At 43.3% G+C, this 20,271-nt stretch overlaps 1 protein-coding gene across 15 annotated transcripts in view; it reads right to left on the minus strand.

Moving 5' to 3' along the window:
- afdna (afadin, adherens junction formation factor a) overlaps positions 1-20,271 on the minus strand; it is a 49,752-nt gene that overhangs the window by 25,499 nt on the left and 3,982 nt on the right. For 10 of the 15 annotated variants that reach the window (XR_015090713.1, XM_086060644.1, XM_086060648.1 and 7 more), the window contains exons 2-15: positions 12,092-12,287; positions 11,888-12,000; positions 11,465-11,622; positions 11,224-11,381; positions 10,585-10,742; positions 8,793-8,877; positions 8,115-8,261; positions 7,119-7,163; positions 5,564-5,658; positions 5,227-5,477; positions 2,989-3,058; positions 2,726-2,849; positions 2,012-2,217; positions 918-938 (exon numbers count right to left, since the gene is read on the minus strand). Coding sequence is in view for 14 of the 15 variants with exons in the window: in XM_086060644.1 (XP_085916770.1) it covers positions 918-938; positions 2,012-2,217; positions 2,726-2,849; positions 2,989-3,058; positions 5,227-5,477; positions 5,564-5,658; positions 7,119-7,163; positions 8,115-8,261; positions 8,793-8,877; positions 10,585-10,742; positions 11,224-11,381; positions 11,465-11,622; positions 11,888-12,000; positions 12,092-12,287 (1,827 nt within the window). In the remaining variant the exon portion in view is untranslated. The remainder of the gene's footprint in view (positions 1-917; positions 939-2,011; positions 2,218-2,725; positions 2,850-2,988; positions 3,059-5,226; positions 5,478-5,563; positions 5,659-7,118; positions 7,164-8,114; positions 8,262-8,792; positions 8,878-10,584; positions 10,743-11,223; positions 11,382-11,464; positions 11,623-11,887; positions 12,001-12,091; positions 12,288-20,271) is intronic. The other 5 variants (XM_086060656.1, XM_086060647.1, XM_086060645.1 and 2 more) reach the window with 4 other exon arrangements.

Raw genomic sequence — 20,271 nt, forward strand, 5'->3', positions numbered from 1 at the left:
AATAAGGCAGAAGAAATGTGACGAGGTTGGGCGACCTCTAAGCCTACTTAGCATATTTATAACTGTAAAGATTGCCGCAAATTATCAATATTTTGGAGGGTTTAAGTACGATTTTCAGTCCTGTAAAATATCAAAATATTTTCTGTAATAAATGCTGCACAGTTCATTGATTTTGGCTGCCGCGAGTAAATTAACATGAATCAAGTACTTTCTCAACCAGGAGTCAGACAACCACTAAAGCTTCACAAGGCTTCATTTTAGATGCCTACACAATAAGCAAGCGCATGCAGCTTTGTCATGGCGAGAGAAGTACGGCAAAAAGAATATTAAATAAAGTAAAAAGAAGTATTTTTTCGTCGGAAATAAACCATTTAAAACTAAGACTCCAACTAAAAAAAACGAATCAAAATTAATTGAATTTGAAAAATAAGACAAAAAGTATATTATCAAAAAAAAACATGACTTTTGTAGCTGGCATTTCAAAAATGCTAACGCATTTGGAAAAGTTCCATATCATATTTGACAAATCCCATAGCGCATGATATACTTGTGTGTAATAAATAGAAAAAAATATTTCTTTTTAATTTGCGACGTGACACAAAGACAAGGTCTTCTGAGCAACTGCAGTCCCTTTTACATTCAAAATAAATCATCTCAGAAATAACCTTTTTTGGATTTCAAAACTCAAAAGTACTAAAGAGTCATTTGTTGCGATGCTCTAAAATGGTCATTTAATGTTTAAATGTGCATAAAAGTGTGACGACAGGGAATGACGTTACGAAGGTTTATATGAGCACTTTTAATTCATTTCAAGAATATTTTAAAATCGCCCTCCCTGGAACGGAGGAAGAAAGAGAGTGAGAGAGAGAGAGAGAGAGAGAGAGAGAGAGCAAGAGTCTCATGATGTGCTATCCTACCTGATCCCCTTCAGGACTTTCCTGCATGGACAGAGGAGGAAGAGGAGGAGGAGGAGGAGGAGGAGGTAGGACACGTTCACAGGACAGAGAGAGAACACGTCAACAGCTACACTATGGTAACACACACACACACACACACACCTAACACACACACACACACGGTCATGGCTGACAATGACAAGTTTGGCCTTTGCCACATTCAATGATGACGAGCAGCTTTTTGTTCAAGGTCCTCGCAACTCTAGAAATCATTTCAAGCTTCATATAGTGTTTGTTTGTCCTCATTTGGGTTGCGCTGAAATCTATCCTAGCTAACATTGAGTGAAAATGAAGAGGCAACATTTTAAGGGATTGCCCAAAAGAAGCTATATTGTAACTGTTAGGCTTTTTTTTTAGTCATTATTAGCCAGTTAAAAGTGATGAAACTCATAACCGTGCGGCGTTATGTTACATCAAGATTGAAAGCTGTTTTTAGACAATAAATAAAAATAGGTTAAATCAATTTAAGCTTGTTTTGTTCAAAATGGATGGCTGTAATGCTTCGGTGTAGAAGGAACTGGTGACCAGTTCCTTCAGCTCATCATTTTGTTTATTGCAGCATTTTCAGGCTCTAACACCTTCAAGAAAGAATTTTTGTGAAAATGACGCAACCACACTTTTTGGGAAGTATCAAATAAATAAGCAGTTTGATCTTCTGAAAAGTAGCTATTTTGGAGATGTGAGAATTGTATGTAAATATATGATATGTAAAGTGCCTTGACATAACTGCTTTTTCGCCATAAAAATAAAACTGAATTGACCTGAACTAAACTTAATGAAATTGAATTAACAGCCGTGTCATTTTCTGTGCTAACTGGGCTCTTACCATCCATAAAATAAACCCGTAAACTCTCCATACACTCATTTTGCACATTAGCTTTTGCGCTAGCGGTGACAAGACGTACAAACGACAACTGGCGTCACACAAAGGTGAAGTGTGGACAGACAGACATCTAAATGCGAGCTCATTATACGCCAAAATGACAACTGAAAAGTTGCGGCGCGTGCGCAGATCCGACGCGGCGGCCAAGGCGGCGAGCGTGACGAGCACTCACCTGGATGACGCCCTCCATCATTCTCACCATCTTGTTGACGATGGCAATGACTTTGTGTGTGCGCTCCGAGGGCGACATGTCGGGCCGGTAGGCGGGCGACATCACGTAGCGGCACGCCATGTACAGGACGTAGGTGGGCGACAGCTTGAAGTGAACCGTCGAGCTGTTGGTGTAGTTGATGATGGCCGACAGGAACGTGTCTTCGGCTGCGCACAAATTTGCCAAGTCGGCAAAAATGCAAGCTCAGCGTTGTTGCTTATTACACACCAGGAAGCTAATATGTCGTTTGTGTTGGGGCTGGGCAATTAATCAACATAGTCGGGATTTACTTTTAATCCATTTTAATTATGAATAATTTGTCAATATTTGGCGGATTTACTTTTAATCCATTTTAATTATGAATAATTAGTCAATATTTGGCAAATTTAAAAAAATGAATACAAGGTAAATAATTTTAAAAAAAATTGACTAAATCTGATAATTTTCTGATAAAAGTGAAAGTTAACCTTGAACATTTCATGACCTTACTCGTCTAAACATGACATTCTGATTAATATTACATTTGTGGAATAAGAGTTATGAAGCAAAATCAGAATGTCATGTTTAGACCAGTGAGGTCACATATAACATATTATTGTCAAGAAATGTTTAAGGTTGATTTCCACTTTAAGACCATTTGGCCTTAGTTTGTGTCAAGTGCAAATGTTGACTCACAGTTTTCTCTGAACTCGATGCTGGCCGGCAAAGTTAACTCAGGCCGGTCGGCCGAGCCGTCCTGCAGCTCGCCTCGAATCATCGGCTTCACCATCCCGCGCTCCATTTCTAGCTTCCCCGAGCTCTGCATGTACACACGCACGCACACACACACACACACACACACACACACATGCGAGTGTGACCTCAATTGCTTTTAGGCAGGTCAAGTTCGCTGCTATAAACTGTGTGTGTGTGTGTGTGTGTGTGTGTGTGTGTGTTACCTTGCTGGTAGGCATGGCAGCCCCACTGTGGATGTCTCCCTGAAGGTCAAAGGTGGTTTCGGGAACACTGCTGCAGCACACATACATAAACAGCACGTGAGGACTGAGGACGTCGCATTATGGTCAACAGGAGGCTCACAGGCAACCCAAACACAAACACGCAATATGATAAGAGTCAATACAAACACGTTATGGTCCAATTCAGTACAGTCGATGCACACTAAGTGATTGACATGGAGGTGCAAGTCCCAACTCAGCTGAGTGGGAGCAACATTTTAGAAAACAAAACACCCGCGTGGTAATAATTAGCACACAACTTTTCCATGCGCTTCGCAGTCAGGAAGGCGGAGACACTTGGAACGCCGCCTGGCGCAAACCGCAATGGCGTGGCCGGCGAGTCAAGTGAAAAGATGGCAACACGGAACGTCATGTTTGAGGAGGTACACGCATGCTATTTATTGTAACGTGCACACGCACACGCGCGCAATGCTTGAGGCGTTTGTGTTGGCTGTGAAAGAAGACGATGCCACGCCGCTGGTAGCAGCCAAACGTGACTTCCAGCTGTCAAAAGCAGCGCAGAATCAAGTTTTAAATGTGTGGGAAGGGAAAAAAAAAAAAGACTAAGCAGTGTTTAAAGTGACAAATTCGATCACTCCACTTTCCCAAACAACCCAAAGAGGAAACTTGAGATGCTTGTTAACATGACAAAAGTCATCCGAAACGTACACGCAGAACGTCTCTGTCAACATGTAGCCACTCGTTTTGACAATTCCCTTTTTTTTACTTACATGTGAATGGACAAACCTGTTTCCATTCAAAAGCTCCTTGGTGGAGGTAATCAAGACAAGAAGAAGAGTTAAAACAACTTTACCACAAGCGGTGACAACTTCTCTCAATCATCCGTCACTGCCACCAAATACAATTCCAAAGATTTTATGTTGCTTTTCATTCTTGTGCTCTCGCTCTTGACGGCCGCGCGAGTGTGAGAACCGAGAAGAAGGAAAAAGATGAGGAAGATGATGATGACGAGGTGGCTCCGCCCCTGCACCACGTTGATGAGATTAGAGGGCCCGAGCAACCTTTGCTCTTAGTCTCCTCTCATTTGCTCTGATCCGTCGCTCCCTTCATCTCAAACCTCATCGCCCCCCCCCCCCACGCCCCCCCCCCACGCCCCCCCCACCCACAGATGGCGAGCATCTCCCACTATCACTCTGACTGCAACCACAACCACACCGGCTGGCTTTACAATTCAAAACAGATCCCAAAGCAGAACACGGAGTCTGACGAGAACGACACTCAACAAAAATACAAAATATCATGCAACTCTTTTGAATCAAAACCTACGACTAGAATTTGATTAGTACTAGAACAAGCACTCTAAAATCCCGAATATGACTATAACCACAACTTGTAACTACGACTACAACTCGTACTAGAATCAGAATGAATCGCCTGAATTCAATAGGTAACTTAGGGGAAAAAAATTGAAAAAAATATTTGCCTAAGTTGTTAACATGAAAGTGGAAAAAATGTTAAACTCATAGAAATATGTTTGCATCTTTTCATAATAATTGCCAAAATTGAGTCAAAATGAAAAAGATGTACTGTACTGTAAAAAAAACGAGTGTGATATTGATTTGTGTTGGTCATTTTTCTGCCACCAGATGGCATAATTGCATTTGTAAGACATTGGTGACAGCTCAGTGCATTTTCTTTTCATATCTATCTAATCTTTAACATGAAGTAACTTGTGAAATTCTGCACATTTTTTAAATTGTAAAACACAAATTGACCCCCAGTCTCCACAAATATATGCATTAATATTAAATTTATTACTGCTAAATTTTGATGTGGATGTGTCTGCTGCTTTGCGACTGGAATTCCCCCAGTACAGGCTTTCCAAGAAAGGGGCGGTCATTAATTGTGTTACAAAAATTGGTGGCGTTAATGAAAGTTTGAATTAACTCAAAATTAACACACAAATTTTGACACCGCTGGTATTAACATTACAGCTTCAAAATTACCTTTTTAAAAAAAAAATGGAAAAATTAAATCAGTGGGGGGGGGGGTTTATTCAACATAATCTATTCTATTTTTAAGCAATATAGAATATTTGGTACATTAAAAAACATGTATCATGTTAAGTTAAAATAAAGATTAAAAAAATAAAAGCTAAAAACATTAACCTTTTCTACAACAATACCCATAAAACGTTTGACTCCAAGTGCTTTTCCTCACCCCGACTTGTGCCTGGCGCGCATGACGGCGACCGGCTCCCTCTTGATGCCCTGGTCATAGAGCGGGTCGACGAACTTGAAGATGTGCGCCGATCCGAAGCGCAGCGTGGCGCCCGAGCGCAGCGCGGCCGTCTCGACGATGCGCTGGCCGTCCACGAAAGTGTCGGCGTCGGGGCCGTGCGGCGTCACCGTCACCAGGCCCTCGCTGTGCGTCAGGTTGCAGTGGTGCGGCAGCACGCCCGGGCCCAGGAGCTGACGGAGCACGCGCGCAACGCAACTGTCACAATCGGCGGAACGGAACGTTGAGGGGCGGGAAAAGATCATTTCATCTCGAGTACCTGGATGGCGCCGTCCTCGGTGCAGTCGGAGCCCACCTCGGTGATGCTGTGCTGGAGGCGGTACAGCTTGGGTTTGTCGCGTGAGTCCGACCCATCTGCAACGCGACGAGGCACTAAATGATGGGTACAACTTCAAAAATATTCATTATCATGAAAAAAAGCATAAAAGTAAAAACTACTAATTACCCATTTTTGACCTTCTAATTAGTAGATTAACAACTAGCTGTTCACAGTGGGTACTCCTGCAAGCCCCTGACCAATAGTTTTCAGCCTGGATTCGGGTTTGAATTTCTCGCCCCGTCTGCGGATGTGACATCATGCACGCGTCGTGTACGTGTAGGAGGGAGTGTGCAGTTTCATTTTTCAGTCACAGGTGGCAGTAGCGATTTGATACTCAGCTTTAAATTGAAAGGGATTGAGCCATTTTCAACAGTAAGAAGATCATATTTTGTCTATAATTAATGTGACAACTTCATTCTTTTTAATGAACAATGAATTTTTTTAGAAAGTAATTTTGCCGCTTGCTGTCTACTGAAGATGACATCACCTGTGCTGAGGAAGCAGGTAACGACCAATCATGGCTCAGTTTGCTGACCAAAACCCAGAAAACCGGTGAGCCGTGATTGGTCGTTACTCATGACCTATTTCCTTAGCAGAGGTGATGTCATCTTCAGTCGACAGCAAGTGGAAAAATGTACTTTTAAAAGTATTAATTGTAGATGTAAAATAATGTTATCAAATTAATTCCGGACAAAATATTAACTTTTTACTGCTGAAAATGGTTAAGTATCCCTTTAAGTACAAAATGTTGACTATCTAAAAATGAAAAACAATTGGCCGTTATTTTCTCTATGATATTCAGAATTGTTTTTCAAACAAGCAAAAATACAAAGTTATTTTATTTTATCCTATTATCCGATGTTGTCACTCCTTTCATAAAGTGAAACCCGTAACTCCAAAATGTCAACTTTCCAGGAGCATCTCAATAAATATGATATAAAATCAAATGTATATCATGGCTCTTCAAAAACAATGAGTTTTACTTTCTGAATTGAACTCCTGATATTATTGACTTTTTTTTTTTTTTTTTAGATGCACCTGTATACTTGCAGCATATTATTCATATCATTGCATATTAATATGCACTGCACCTTAAAAATAAACAATCCTAATAATCAAAATTTGTGGTTGGATGGTTTGGCAAGCCAGTACGGATTGATTAGTCAAACAAAGTTTAGTACAAGCAAAAGGAAGAACATTAGCACAGTGAGAAGAAAGGAAAAGTTGACTTCTGTGGTGACGGGGGGAAAAAAACTGAGGTTTTCTGATAACCAATCATTTGCTCGGAGAGCTCCATCTAAAAATAATGACGACGCTACAAGTGTAAAAAAGTCGACACCTTCCCAAAACCTTTTAATGACCTGAATTTCTACTATTTTCATTTCCATCACTAACATTCACTTCAGCTCTGTTGCTACTTTTTTTTTTTTTTTTTTTTTTTTAAAGTTGACAAACTTTAAAATTACACAGAGAGGGTGTGAGATGCACTTTTTACCTTCGTGATGCCGATAGGCGTAGTAGGCATAGTGATTCCCTCGCCCTATCGCAGGCAGGCACAGGAAGTAGAAGACATGCACAAGGACACGCACACGCACACGCACACACGCAGAAGCAGTGCCACACCATGCATGCCACCACAAAGCGGGAAACAAAAGAGCACAGGGTGAAAATGCAGCGTAACCTCGTTAGGCAATCAAATGACAAGAGATATTATTATTATTATGCTCCCGTTTGGGTGTTAAAAGTGTTAGTGTGATTGTGTGGTAGACAGGAAGGGGAGCGGAAACAGGGAGAAGGAGAAGCAGGGTCGGTCGGGAGCAAGAAACAAGCCTTGTTAAGGGGCAACGTTGGGCAAAGTTAAGTTAAGTTGGTTTACTTGGGAGTTTTTCTCCAGAGTGTCCGATCTCAAACTCACACTTTGTGGCTGCATTGTCCGTTTTGGCATCTTAAGTATCTTCCTGACATTTGCACCACTGATTCAAAGAGCACCCCCCCCCCCACCCCACATATTTTAAAGAAAAAAATAAATCCCCAATTTTAAAGTTGGAATTCTGGCAATTATGGATCTCCATTTCACGACGGGATTTCCTTCATTTCCAAGTCAACAAAGTGAGGATTTTTTCCAGGCCAAAACGTTGAGCATTCCCATCATTTTCCTTCTAAAATTACAGGGGAGCAAGTTGGCATCGAGTACGCTGGATCGAGTTCAACTTCCCCTTAAGTGAATTTCACGTGCGATTAAACTTCCAAGTGACATCTGGACTCCTCAACATGTGATTCGCTTGAAGACTTCACCTCTGTTTGACCCGGCTACGCCTGTTTGCGGCTTCAAACGGATAACACTGACACCTGCTGGTCACCGCCTGCCACCGAGGGCTTCAAATTCAATTTGAATCAAGTGTGCTAGCCATTGAGTGTGTGCATGTGTGCGTGCGTGCACGTGTGTGGTGTGCACGTGTGTGTGTGTGTGTGTGCGTGCGTGCGTGTGTACCCGGGCTCAGCTCCACCAGGTAAGGCAGTTTTTCCGGCGGCAAGGACCCAGAGCCGTCCTTCCCTTGCAGGATCTTGTCATCCGCTTTCCTCGTCTTTCTCATCTGGTAGTCAGGCGGTCTCTTCTTCAGCTGGAACACCAACGCACCTGCACACAATATAATACCGCAATAAAAAAACGCACCCATATTTAAAAAAGGAGACACATTATGGAAACTGTACTTTTAACTCATTCAGTGGCAGCTCCTCAAAGAGGAGCTCATTTTACTGCCAGATGATTCTGACTGCTCGTTCAAGACCCATGGAATATTGGGTTGAATATAAGCAACGAAGATTCCAGAAAAAAAAAAAATCTGCTTTTTCAGTTCAGAAAAATATTCACTGGCATGTATTCTTTATCCTATGTGGGAAAAAAAACTGTTAACTACAGAGTCACAAAGTGGAGGAGTCAAATTTTTGTTTGTTTTTTGCATTTTACTGCCCCTAGTGGCCACTTCGCACAGCTGTAACAGATTTTTGGTACTTTTCATTTTAACGCTAAAAATGATTGGAGATACAAAATGTTTTCAGTTACAAGCATGGCCACAGACCACATTCAACTCTTATCTCAAGGCACCACTCTTGCAATGTTGGCAACGCAGCACAAGGGAGCAGCACAGACACGCAAACGCGAGCTTACCTCTGTCAGCAGGCCAGTCCCTGAAGATCTGCAGCGGACACTCGGCGTCATCCAGGATCACCTCCTTGCCAGATTTGTCATCTTGCTGCACAACAACGACGACGACGACGACACAAATGTGATTTGGGGACATTTTAGAAACATTTATGAAATGGGTTATTTTCATCCCACAATTTTCCTGCCGTTACAGCACAAACGTGTCCCGTTGACGGCTTACCAACAGTTGGCAACTCGAAAAATATTACGGTACCTCATGAGTACCGTTGCTTTGTGTTGCTTTTCTGCGCACACATACACACAAATACACACACACACACACACACACGGCCATCCCCCAAACAGGCTGACATGCGAGCGAGCCAGCGTGCTGCCGAGCTCACTAACCTAATGGAGTTTTGCTGCGCCGCCACCTCATCAGCAAATTACAACTATAAGCAGTGTGTGTTTAGAGTGCATGTGTGTGTGTGTGTCTGTGTGTGTGCGTGTCTCAGGAGGCTGTGGGGAAGACAGCCAAACACTAAGCATCTGCTCTCTGCTATCGCTGCATGAAAGTCACTAAATTGCTTTCCTCCCAGAGGTTTTCATGTTGTGTGTTCAATAGCACAGTGCGTGTGTGCGTGCGTGCGTGTGTGTGTGCTAGGCATGGTCGCGTGTGCGTGACCTTGGCTGCCCCACAGCCTGTGACAAAATGTGGAGTTTAAAGACAGCGCCTAAAGTGTTATCTCACATCCCCCTGGCAGGCACAGCTGGCTGGCCTTGATTAGGGCTGCGGCTATCAAACGTTTTCCATTATTGTGGCAATTATACTATTGAGTATTCGAGTAACGAGATAACAGTTAGTGTGCAGCACAAAAATAATGCATGTAGAGCGTCACTACACTTTAGGATCTGTGACTTTGAATGTGTGTGGCTTGAAAAAGGCGGGGGCCAGGCCTGGTGAGTGACAAGAGTGTCTTGTTGTTTTGTTTTATTTGACCATATTTCCTGTTTTGTTTATACTGGCAGGTAGTAATTGCATAATTTTGTATCATGTTGAATGCAGAGGTACAACAATTGATTATTTATTATTTATTTATTTTTAAATTGCTGTATACTCTTATCTTACCTTGTAACGTTGAAACCTAGTGTAGGTCTTATGTCATATACTGTAAATGTAATATTGGACTATTGATTTTGAAATGTGTGTGTGTGTGTTTTTAAGGCGTTTTTTAATTGACGTATATTTCACATTCGATAATGTACTGCGATGTTGTGGAAGTGCCCAACTGGGGACTGAAGTTAAAAAATAGCTCAAGCTATAACATCTATATGCATCAAATCAGCGGCAAGTTTAAAAATAAATTTAAAAAATAAATAAATAAATAAAATAAAATGAAATTAATTTTTTTTTTTTTTATTTAATAAAAAAATCAGCGGCAAGTTTGTAACTATGTTTGATTGCATTGTTCCTGTCAAATAAAAATTGGAATTTGATTCATTAACATTTAATCGATTATTAAATTAATTGATGAGCCGTTTAGACCTCCATTAACTTAAAATTGCCCAAATCGTAAAAATTTCAGCCTGCAAATATTCTCAGATTTCTGTAGATTAGAGCAGACCAGAATGAATAAAGTACGGACATTTAAAACAGCTCTTTTTATCCGAGTAATTGAAGTAGGAAAACAAATCTAAATAATTGTTAGTTGCAGCTCTAGCGTAATGTATGTACACATTATGGTATCCCAATTTTTTTTTTCAGTTGAAAAAAAAAAAAAGAAAATGAAATAAATAACAGGGTTTCCATAGTTACCCGAGCAATGCAGTATTCTCGGGGATTCTCCTTCTCCAGGCCGTACTTCTCCAACGCTTCCACCACGGCAAAGTCGGCGGTGTCCCGGGTGGAGAGCAGGATGGTCTTGTAGGGGATGTTGGGCTTCAGACTGTCGGCGTAGATCCGCAGCGTCCCCCCTGCGAAGAGCCGCAGCAAAAATGCGAATGCATAAAAATGCCATCCCATCACGTCGGGCAATAGTAGACCCGAAGGAATACCGAAGAGAGAAATAAAAACTAGACGATCCACTTTACAACATCAAGAAGCAATCAATAGCGCCCGCTTAACGACTCGTGGCGCGAGTTCACGCGTTTTCATTTGGGGGCTAATGAGACAAGTTGGTCGTTATGGCGCACCTTGGCGAGGGAGAACATCTCAACTGTTTTGGGTGACTTAACATGTGAGTGAGGCATTTCGGAGGCCATGGCCAAGTTTAGCCTCACGAATGTGCACAAGTACGGTGAGTTCACACAAATGTTGTGGTTGTGGTTGACCATTCACAAATTCCCCATTTGTTTCCCTTTGTTACAGTTTTGTGCTTATTATTATTTTTATTTCTAGTTAATCATTTTTATATGAAGTTAAAATATCACAGTCACTGTCTGCACGTTGCCGTACCCGAGTCCGGCCGCCCGTCGCTGCTCATGAACTCCTGCATGCGCTTCTCCAGCTTCTGTTGTCTCCGCCTCTTCATCACCACCTCCGGGTTGGAGATGGTCCTGGTGAAGCTCGTCTCGGGCATGTCCTTGTAGACCTCCGCAGCCAGGCGGCTGTCCCTACGGCGGAGGCAAAATATGCAAGATGGCAGAAACCGCCTGGAAACCGGCGGTACACCTCCCGTGAGACGATTTGACTCTACCCGTCGTCTCGATTGGGCATCTGCTCGTCGCCGTCCGTTATCCGGGCAAACTCCTTCTCCCGCTTTTTCTCTTTCTTCTTCTCTTTTTTGGACAACGTCCTTTTGAAATTCTGGATCACGCCGTCCTTCTCCTTCTCGGGGCCGTTGCTCTGACTCTTCTTCAGGAAAGGGAAAAACAACGGGAAATTCAGTAAATTGGTGCGCCGTAGTGGTGGCAGAGTGTAAGAGGTTGGGTCTTTTTTCCACTTTTATGTTAACAAAAAAGTATGAAAACTTTAAAAATTGTATATTTGGAAAATTTTATATTTTATTGTAAAATAAAATTTGTGATTAAATATGAGTTAACTATTGAAGTCAATTACGGTTACGAATTTCAATCGCCAGACACCTCTAGTGTTAAATTTCCTGTTTCTGTTTTCAGACCTTAGGCAGAATGTCGTTCTCATTCTTGAGGACAAATCGTCCTTCTCTGTCGTCTTTATTCCAGTTGAGCTGAACAACCAGCGGCTTCTCGTCCAGGTCCAGCTGCCGCTCTTCTAACACACACACACACACACATACACATAATCTTAACACAATTTGGTCGCTGTTCAAAAAGTCAGTCGAGGACGACTGGTGCGTACTCACCACCGCTCACGTGGACCTCGTAGAGGGAGTAGCGCGGCGACGACAGCATCCTCATGTCGGGCCGGAACTTCTCCGCCAGCGTTTCGATGACGTCCTGAGTGGTCGCCGTGCTGGACACGCGGATGCACTTGGTGGCGAAGTTGCCGGCTACGCGGTCTTGGAAGTAGAAGCGCATCACGCCGTGGAACTCCAGGTCCTGCAAGTAACACACACACACACACACACACACGCACACACACACACACACACTGTGTGGGTGACTGTGTTTTCTGAATTTTGGTAATATCTACTAAACATTAGGCAACATTTTTATTTTATGGCTTCATAGGTGCAATTTTTCTTTTTTTCTTCTTTTTTTTTTTTTTTTTGCCGACAATGCTGACAACTGACAAGTAGAACAAGCAAAACACATTTATATCACGTGTGGCTTCAACATGAAGGAACTGACAAACAACAACATATTGACGCAAAAAACGGAGGCCACTCCTTGTTTTCCCTTCTCACGCCTCTCGCCACACGTGACTCAATCGAGCAGAGTGGAAACAGTGAGCGCCGTTTTGATAGCAAGGGCGGGGTCGGGAATGTGTGTGTGTGTGTGTGTGTGTGTTGTGATTTACTGGTGGAATGTGGGTCACGGAGGGTTGCCGTTCTCCAGCTTGCGTAACCAGCGGCGACTGTTACCGCGGAGACGCCTGCCCGCTCGGACTCGCAAAAAAAAAAAAAAAAAAAGGACAACGCTGCGTCTGATAAAACGCATTTCAGCCGAGCTCAAGCGCAGGAAAGTCCAGCGTGTCCTACCCGGAAACGCGCGAGGGTGGGGGGGGTCATGTTTGCAGGACGACGCACACCCCCCGCGCAGGCGCCGAGCTGCAGGTCAAAGTTCACCGCGCCACTCCTGTGGTCCAATCCTGCGATTATTCCCATGCCAAAGTCCACTTCCTCATCTTGGCGCCAATCATTTTAAAAACCCTCTCAGCTTTTTGGTCCACTGGAAATTCATGTCAGGAGCCAACAACCAATCAGGAGCTGCCAATTATTTCCTCTTACTTCCTTAAGACTACCACTAAAAGCCCCCACTTGTATGTAAAGGTCGGTTGTGTTAAGTCCAGTTTATGACAGTCACAGTTAATCATCAGTACCAGCCTTAACCGTCAAAAAAAAGTCTTGAAACGCTACATGCTAAAAAAAAATATGCTAAAAACAAAGCAACGTGCTTGCCATATAACTTCAAAATTGGTTACAGTTACGGCAGAATTTCTCAACTCCGACAGCTATGAGCTTCTTCCTACATCAGATTTCAAAACATGTCGGAGGCTAAATACAAACAAGTTGCATTTATACTTTCCCTCAGCTTTCCCTCCAATAATCCACAAGAACAGCTTTTCAATTCCCACGGCGGCACACCAGTTGATGTCAACGAATAGCAGGCACGCGTGCACACAAAATATGGTGAATTCTGAGCATAATGACTGTGAGTGATACCTGCGGGGGGGGGGGGGGGGGCAGCGTGACGGGACTATTTATGTCACACACAAATGCAGAAAGTAGGCCAGCAGTGCAGATAAAACATATACAACCAAAAATAGACTAAGTCAAAGTTTATTTGGAGAGCACTTTACAAAACACGCCCACACAAAATTTATATCACTCACAACAGGACAATGGATTGCAAATAGGGACGGCCATTCATAAAATTTCCAGGGGAAAATGAACAATTACAAACAGTTCTTATTTAGGCCGCTCCCAAATTTACTGTCAAACTAAACTAAAACTAAAGACGATTGCACATTGTGCATTCAAGCTAACCCGCTAGCTTTATTATTATACATTAGAATCTTCTTCACATTATAAACTTAGTTGAGTCAAACAACCACCCCCTCCACTGGTGCAGCCGAGTATTGCACTCCATTTTGACAAATTGCTTCAAGGCAGGACTGATAATCAAGTTGAATTATACGTTTCAATTTGCTGTTGTTTGCCTACAGATCTACTTTTAGAATTTCTTTCTTAGAGCTTTTGGAAATGAGGTGACGAGATGAAATAAAATTCCGTTGGGCTTCACGTTTCATCTTTCTCCCACGCTGCCTTTCTTCTCACAGCTTGGATGTAAATCCAGGCGGAGGTACAGAACCCTCTGGAGTACGTCCATATAAGCGCATGTGGGAGTCACGCGGGGGGGGGGGCGAAGTGACGGTGACGTCCGACCCCTGTCTGGGTTCAAGGTTCATAGGGCAAAAGTATTTCCTTCACTCTCACCTGGTTACTCACTACGAGAACGCAAGTGAGAGTTGTGCTTCTGTAATGGCATTGTGTTAATTATGCACGAGTGTCTCAGGTGTTGAGAAAAGAAAAGCAGAAAGTCAAGTTCTCAAGACGTGCGAGTACCGACACATTGCGACGACACAGTTGACCTTCGTGACCTCTTGTTTGCCATTACTCACTCCCTGCCGGCAGTTTTCAAAGCGGAGTTCACCATATTGAGAGCCATTTTACAAAATATGATAAAATAATTAAATTACGAGAATGTTAAAACCTTGTCTAAAGAATTAGTAGCAAAACCGCAATTTTACAGTGATCTGCTATTTTTTTTGGGTCTGTGAACACGCGAGCGGTGGCGACATTCAGTCAATGAAAAGCCGCCGTCACCACGGCGATGCTGAAAACTTCAATTTGGATTCATTTGGCCTCGTGAAGATGAGTTTGAAGGGAGGAGAAGGACTTTCTGGCTAAAACCAGAATAGATTCCTGCGGCTGTGCGTCATCGCGCTCGCCTCCACGCACACACAAACATGCACAGGCTTACTAAAATGAAGTGTGTTCCTGAGTCAATATTGCTGTGGCCCCACCTGCAGCAACACGGGGGGGATTGGCCCATAAGCCCGTGTCTAAGGTCAGCGGGAGCGAGCTTTCGAGTCGGCTGCGGAGGAGGGGAAGCTCAATCGGCCTCGGATCCCAGCTGAGACCTCTTCAAAGGCATCAAACGCGAAGGCCAAGACGATAACACGGCACAAGGAACAATCCGAGACCTGAGGGTGCGGCCATGTGATCGTTCTTACGTTTCGGGATGGAAGGCTCGAAAAATTTGGTTTATGAGAGAGCAAGGCTGGAGAAAAGGTTTCGCATCGCTGTTTGCGAGGCACCCCATCAAAAATGGCAAAAACCGTGAATCAACCGCTGAGATGCTTTGCCACAACTGCTAGCTAGCAACGATCTTCGGCTTGCTACTCGTGCGCTAAACGGGTTGCGGAGTCGCTCCTAAGTCAGTAATCATTTCCTCTGTGGCGGCGCACACGCTGCATTTCTGACAAGTGTCGTTCTCGCGATGCGCGAAAAGCGAGGGCGAGGAAAGACGGAGAAGCCGTGCTAATTGCTAAGCTAACACAGGAATTAAGTGCTTCACGCAACAACGAACAGTAAAACAGCAGGCGATTTAATCAGGCAAGAAAAGTCATAATAACCGTTTTTTTTTTTTCAGGTTTTATCGGTGCGCCGCAAACATTTCACCGTCACCGGTTGAGCTTCACAACAAGCTGAATCGGCAGAATGGGGGCTTGTTGTTTGTCGCCAATGAATGAAAAGGCACAGGGTGTCTTTGTCTCAGGTGAGTTTCTGCTTGAGTATCGAGCGCAAGCACACACACACACACACACACACACACACACACACACACACACACACACACACACACACACACACACACACACACACACACACACACACACACAGACCGCTGATTCACACAGCCCACCCTGGCAAAGCAATGCATTGTGGGAAGTCGGAAAGGGGCAGCTTTAAATCACCTCAGGTGGGACAACGAGCCCACAAATCAGACTTGCCGTCACTCGCTTCGTTAACAGCGAGTGAGGATCAAGGCCGTGTGTGTGTGTGCGTGCGCGTGCGCGCGCACGTGCGTGTGTTTGTGTTTGCAAGGCCAGCCAGGCCTAACAAGTGAGGCGATACATGACAAGCCAAACGAATCACAATCAAAAAAAACGCAAGCTCCCTGGTGGAGGTAACTATTAAGTAGCACCCTTTCACGCTGTCGCTTAAAGTCCATGTCTCTACCATTTACACCTCTTACGTGATTCTGGACAGACCAACAGCTGAAAACAATGGCGGTTTCATTGAAGACCCTCCCAGTAAATCAAACATATGAATCCCATCATTTTTAATCCCCGAGTGCTACAAGTGGGGGCGCCACCCTCCCTGACCGACATCCTGTTCCTCTCCGCTCCCATGTTTGGCGTCACGCTCGGGCCCGACGCCTGTCAACGTGCCGTCGGGTCCGCAGGATGCGGAAAAGTCTTCTGCTGTAATTAACTGCCGGCTAATGGGGTCTTTAAATTCCGTCACGGGACACTTGAGATTTTTAAAAAATAATAATTTATGAGGAGATTCACAAGTTGAAAAGTGCCCCATTAGGTCGGAATTCATCATCCTTTTCATAACAAACGGCCACTTCCATGTGACAAAACGTGAACCCGACACCCGGCTGACACGGTTGCCATGGTGGCGCGACGGTGTCGGGTTTCCCGCGGAACTGCTCCACTTCTCAGGTGTCTCAGGTGGACAAACAAGGAATGAAAAACATTCTGGATTAGTGATTAGCTACTGATGAACACAAATGTGGTTTCTTTGAGGATGTAAAAAATAGTGTGCGTGTTTGCACCTGCTCCTTGCTAAAAAAAAAAAAAAAAAATAATAATAATAATAATAAATAAATTATAATAATAATAATAATAATAATTCTCCAAGTTTGATAGCAAACATGGACACTTAGGACCTGTTTAGGAGCCCAAAAAGGTTCATTTATGAAAAAATGGCCCCATTCCAAACTCAAGGTTTTCCCAAGAGCAATTTTTGACATTTGTATTCTGACTGCACGCCAGCTTTTTTTTTTTTTTTTTTTTTAGTTACGCATTTATTTACGCGTTATCGACAACAGGCCTAATTTACAAGGTCCCTCGCTCTTAAATTCCGCATGGAGGAGAAACGCTCGTCGTACTCGGGAGGCAATTAATTTCCTCTGATGGGCCGCCAGCGTGGGATCGATACGGACGGAAGCAGAAGAAGAAAAAAAAAAAAAACGAAACAGCCTCCCTAAGCAGTCCTCCCACTCTCGTCTGAGTGAGTCAGGATCTAATCGGCTCATGTGTCACAATTTGCCGCTTCCATGTGGAGTCAAAGGAATGCCTGGAATGCAAATGGAGTTTTGCTGCTTCCTGATAAAGACGGCAGGTCGCTTGGCGGATTTGTCTGTGAATGCTTGGGAACTTAATAACACCTTGCACTCGCAGGTAGCAAAAGTCGCACTGGTCGACTTCCAAGTAACAAGACTAACAACTTCACAAGTGTTTTAATGGGTCGGTGGTTTTTTGGGCAGTATCGGTGTAGCTCTGGATTATTTTGTTGCTTTAAATCCCATTAAAATAATAATAATAATAAAAAAAAATTAAAAACCCGCAATTTTGATCAGCCGAGAATGACTGGATCGGGCCCGATTTTTGATAATATGATGGGGATCGAGACATCCTTACCGGGTTTTACTGATGAATTCTGTAGAACAGAAAAAGCTAGGAACAAACTTTTATTTCCTGATGAAAGAAGACGGTCGACTCTTTTTCCAGCAGCAGACCTAATAAGAGCTGTCAAAATTAATCGATCAATCGGCAAATAATCGATTATCAAATTAATCAACAACTATTTTAAGAATCAAGTTCCCTCGTTTTCCGCTGGGGTTAGGTTCCAAAAAATACCCGCAAAGTAGTTAGCTTTAGGTTTTACATTTATTATAAATGTTTTAAGGTTCTAAAACCCCTCACCACACTTTCTCACATTTCTCTCGTTTAAATGTTCTCAATGTTCAAACCTTCATGAATTTTATAAAATTTAAACCTTACTGTAAAAAAAAAAGCATGCAAAATCGAACTTAAACAAAATCTGCAAAACAGCGAGAGCGCGAAAAGTGAATCGCGTTATAGCGAGGGAACACTGTAATCGTTTGGCAACATTTTTTTATTTGAAATTGTCCAAATCCTGTGATTTCAGGACAATCAACAATAATTGTTCACAGATTTCTGTAGTCCTTCGTGAAAGACTGATTATCTTCTGTATTTAATCAAAATATGACATTTGCAAACATCTGTTTTTACTTTGCAAAAAAATGACCGACAACATAGTAACATAGTACAACATCAACACCCACCCCCCCTTTTTTTTAATCACTATATGAATACGAAGTATGAAGAAGAAAAAAACAATTACTGGTTGATAAACAGTAATTAGGGGGGAATGATTTTGTAACCCATTTTAATACAAAATAAAAATGAATGATATTAGTCGATTAATCGACTGACTAATCGATAAGATTATTCAATCCTAAAAAAATATTCAATAGCGACAGCACCTGATGACTGATCTGTCACGGCACGCTGGTTGGGAATCGTGCGCCGAGCGCGTTTCGAGACCTGCTCCATATTTAAGTGGCTGCAGATAACTTCTGTTGCGAATTGGCACTACAGAAATCAAAGCGACTTGATGGTTTCTATTGGACAGAACGTTTCTCCTCTCTTCCAATTTGTTTGGGGACGCGCCGTCCGAGCAACGTTCCCTCCTCAGTGTGTAGCGCTCGCATTCCTCCTTTGTGATTTGTGCTCGCTCTTATCTCTTTTCATTCCTTCCTCTTGTGCTAAAACAAGAAGTGTATTGTGTGTGCTCAGCAGAGCAGCCCGCCTCTCAAAAGATATAGCGCTGTCACACCGCGTTAATCCCCCCCCCCCCCACACGCCACCCGCCGCCCCCCACCTGACGGCCGATTGGCTCCCCCGCGGGCCAATGGGGTGCGCCGTAACCCCTTGTTGAACTGGCAGGATCAGACGGCAAACGGCGGCGAGTGACCGGGCTGCCGTCTTATAGTACGGCGCGCTCCTCGAGGAAAGTCCCATGATGCTTTGCAGCGGGGCAAGCTTTCAAACCTCGGTTGCAGAATTGGTGAATTTTGCCTGTAAATGGAACTTTTCAAAAAGGTCAAATGGATAAACACGTTTTAAAGCGGCAATAATGAGAAGATAATAAGAAGTATACAGGTGCAAAATATAGTAAGAAATAATATGATTTAAAATGCTATTTTTTAAATGTTTAGAACATTAAATATGATTTCATTAGAGTTATATAGTAAGAGTTGCGTCGGTATCGGTTGCAGCTTCAAGCCATTAGCACTCACAGTCAGAGTTGATGTTTACTTTACAGTCAAATAAAAATGAAAGCAAACACAGTTTCGTCGTCCAAAAGTCCCTTAGCTTAATGCTAACACATAACGCTAAATACTATAGACAGGCTAACAAATAGCATCAATATCAGAATACAAAAACACTGAATATTCAAACACAAAGAGTGCAGCAACATTAACAAATACGATAACTTCACTTAGTGTAAATGAAAAGGAAAATTATTTAAATAATGACTAAAATAAAATGTACTGGACATAAGAGTTAAATGGGGAAAAAAATCCCTCAAAAAATATTTGAAAAACAAACATTTCAAAATGTGTAAATGCAAATGTACATAATAGTTGAAATTACAGTACTAGAATTATTTTTTTTTTTTAAGTTGCAACAACTTTATGCACGATGCTTTCGCGTAGCCCGTGTACCCCACTTTGAGAATCACTGCCCCGCGTTGTTAAAGATCGCAAACAAACGCTCATAAAACGGCAACAACTCTCTTCGCCTTCGGCCCGCCCGCCAAACCACCCGCTACTCCGCGCTAACGCGGCCGGCGGACAATGTGCCAAAACGTCAATCAAAACGACTGGGTTGCCATGGTGACGTGACCGTAAAGGCAAGGGGCCACATGTCAACGCCAGAACGGGCTGGGGAGGGGGCACAAAAACCCACTTAGGCACAATGCAAACACAGATAAATGTAATCAGCACTGTGCGCGCGCGCGCGCATGTGTGTGCGTGCGTGTCACGCTATTGTCGTTGTAGCTGAGGCTAGCAGATCGGTGAGCCCCGCGTTGCCCGGCTCGGCCGCCCGAGCCCGACAGTGGCGACGCAGCACGCCGGCAGTCACGTGACCACATTCTAAAAGCTCAGGGTTATAACGTATGTCCTTTTATGGGCGAATAATGTCAACAAAGCAAAAGCCACCCAATCAACGGCGCGCGTGGAAGTCTATGGT

The sequence above is a fragment of the Leptonotus elevatus genome, chromosome 18 (genome assembly GCF_054856555.1).
Source record: "Leptonotus elevatus isolate MCC_2025b chromosome 18, RoL_Lele_1.0, whole genome shotgun sequence".
In the NCBI taxonomy this organism is placed as follows: domain Eukaryota; kingdom Metazoa; phylum Chordata; class Actinopteri; order Syngnathiformes; family Syngnathidae; genus Leptonotus; species Leptonotus elevatus.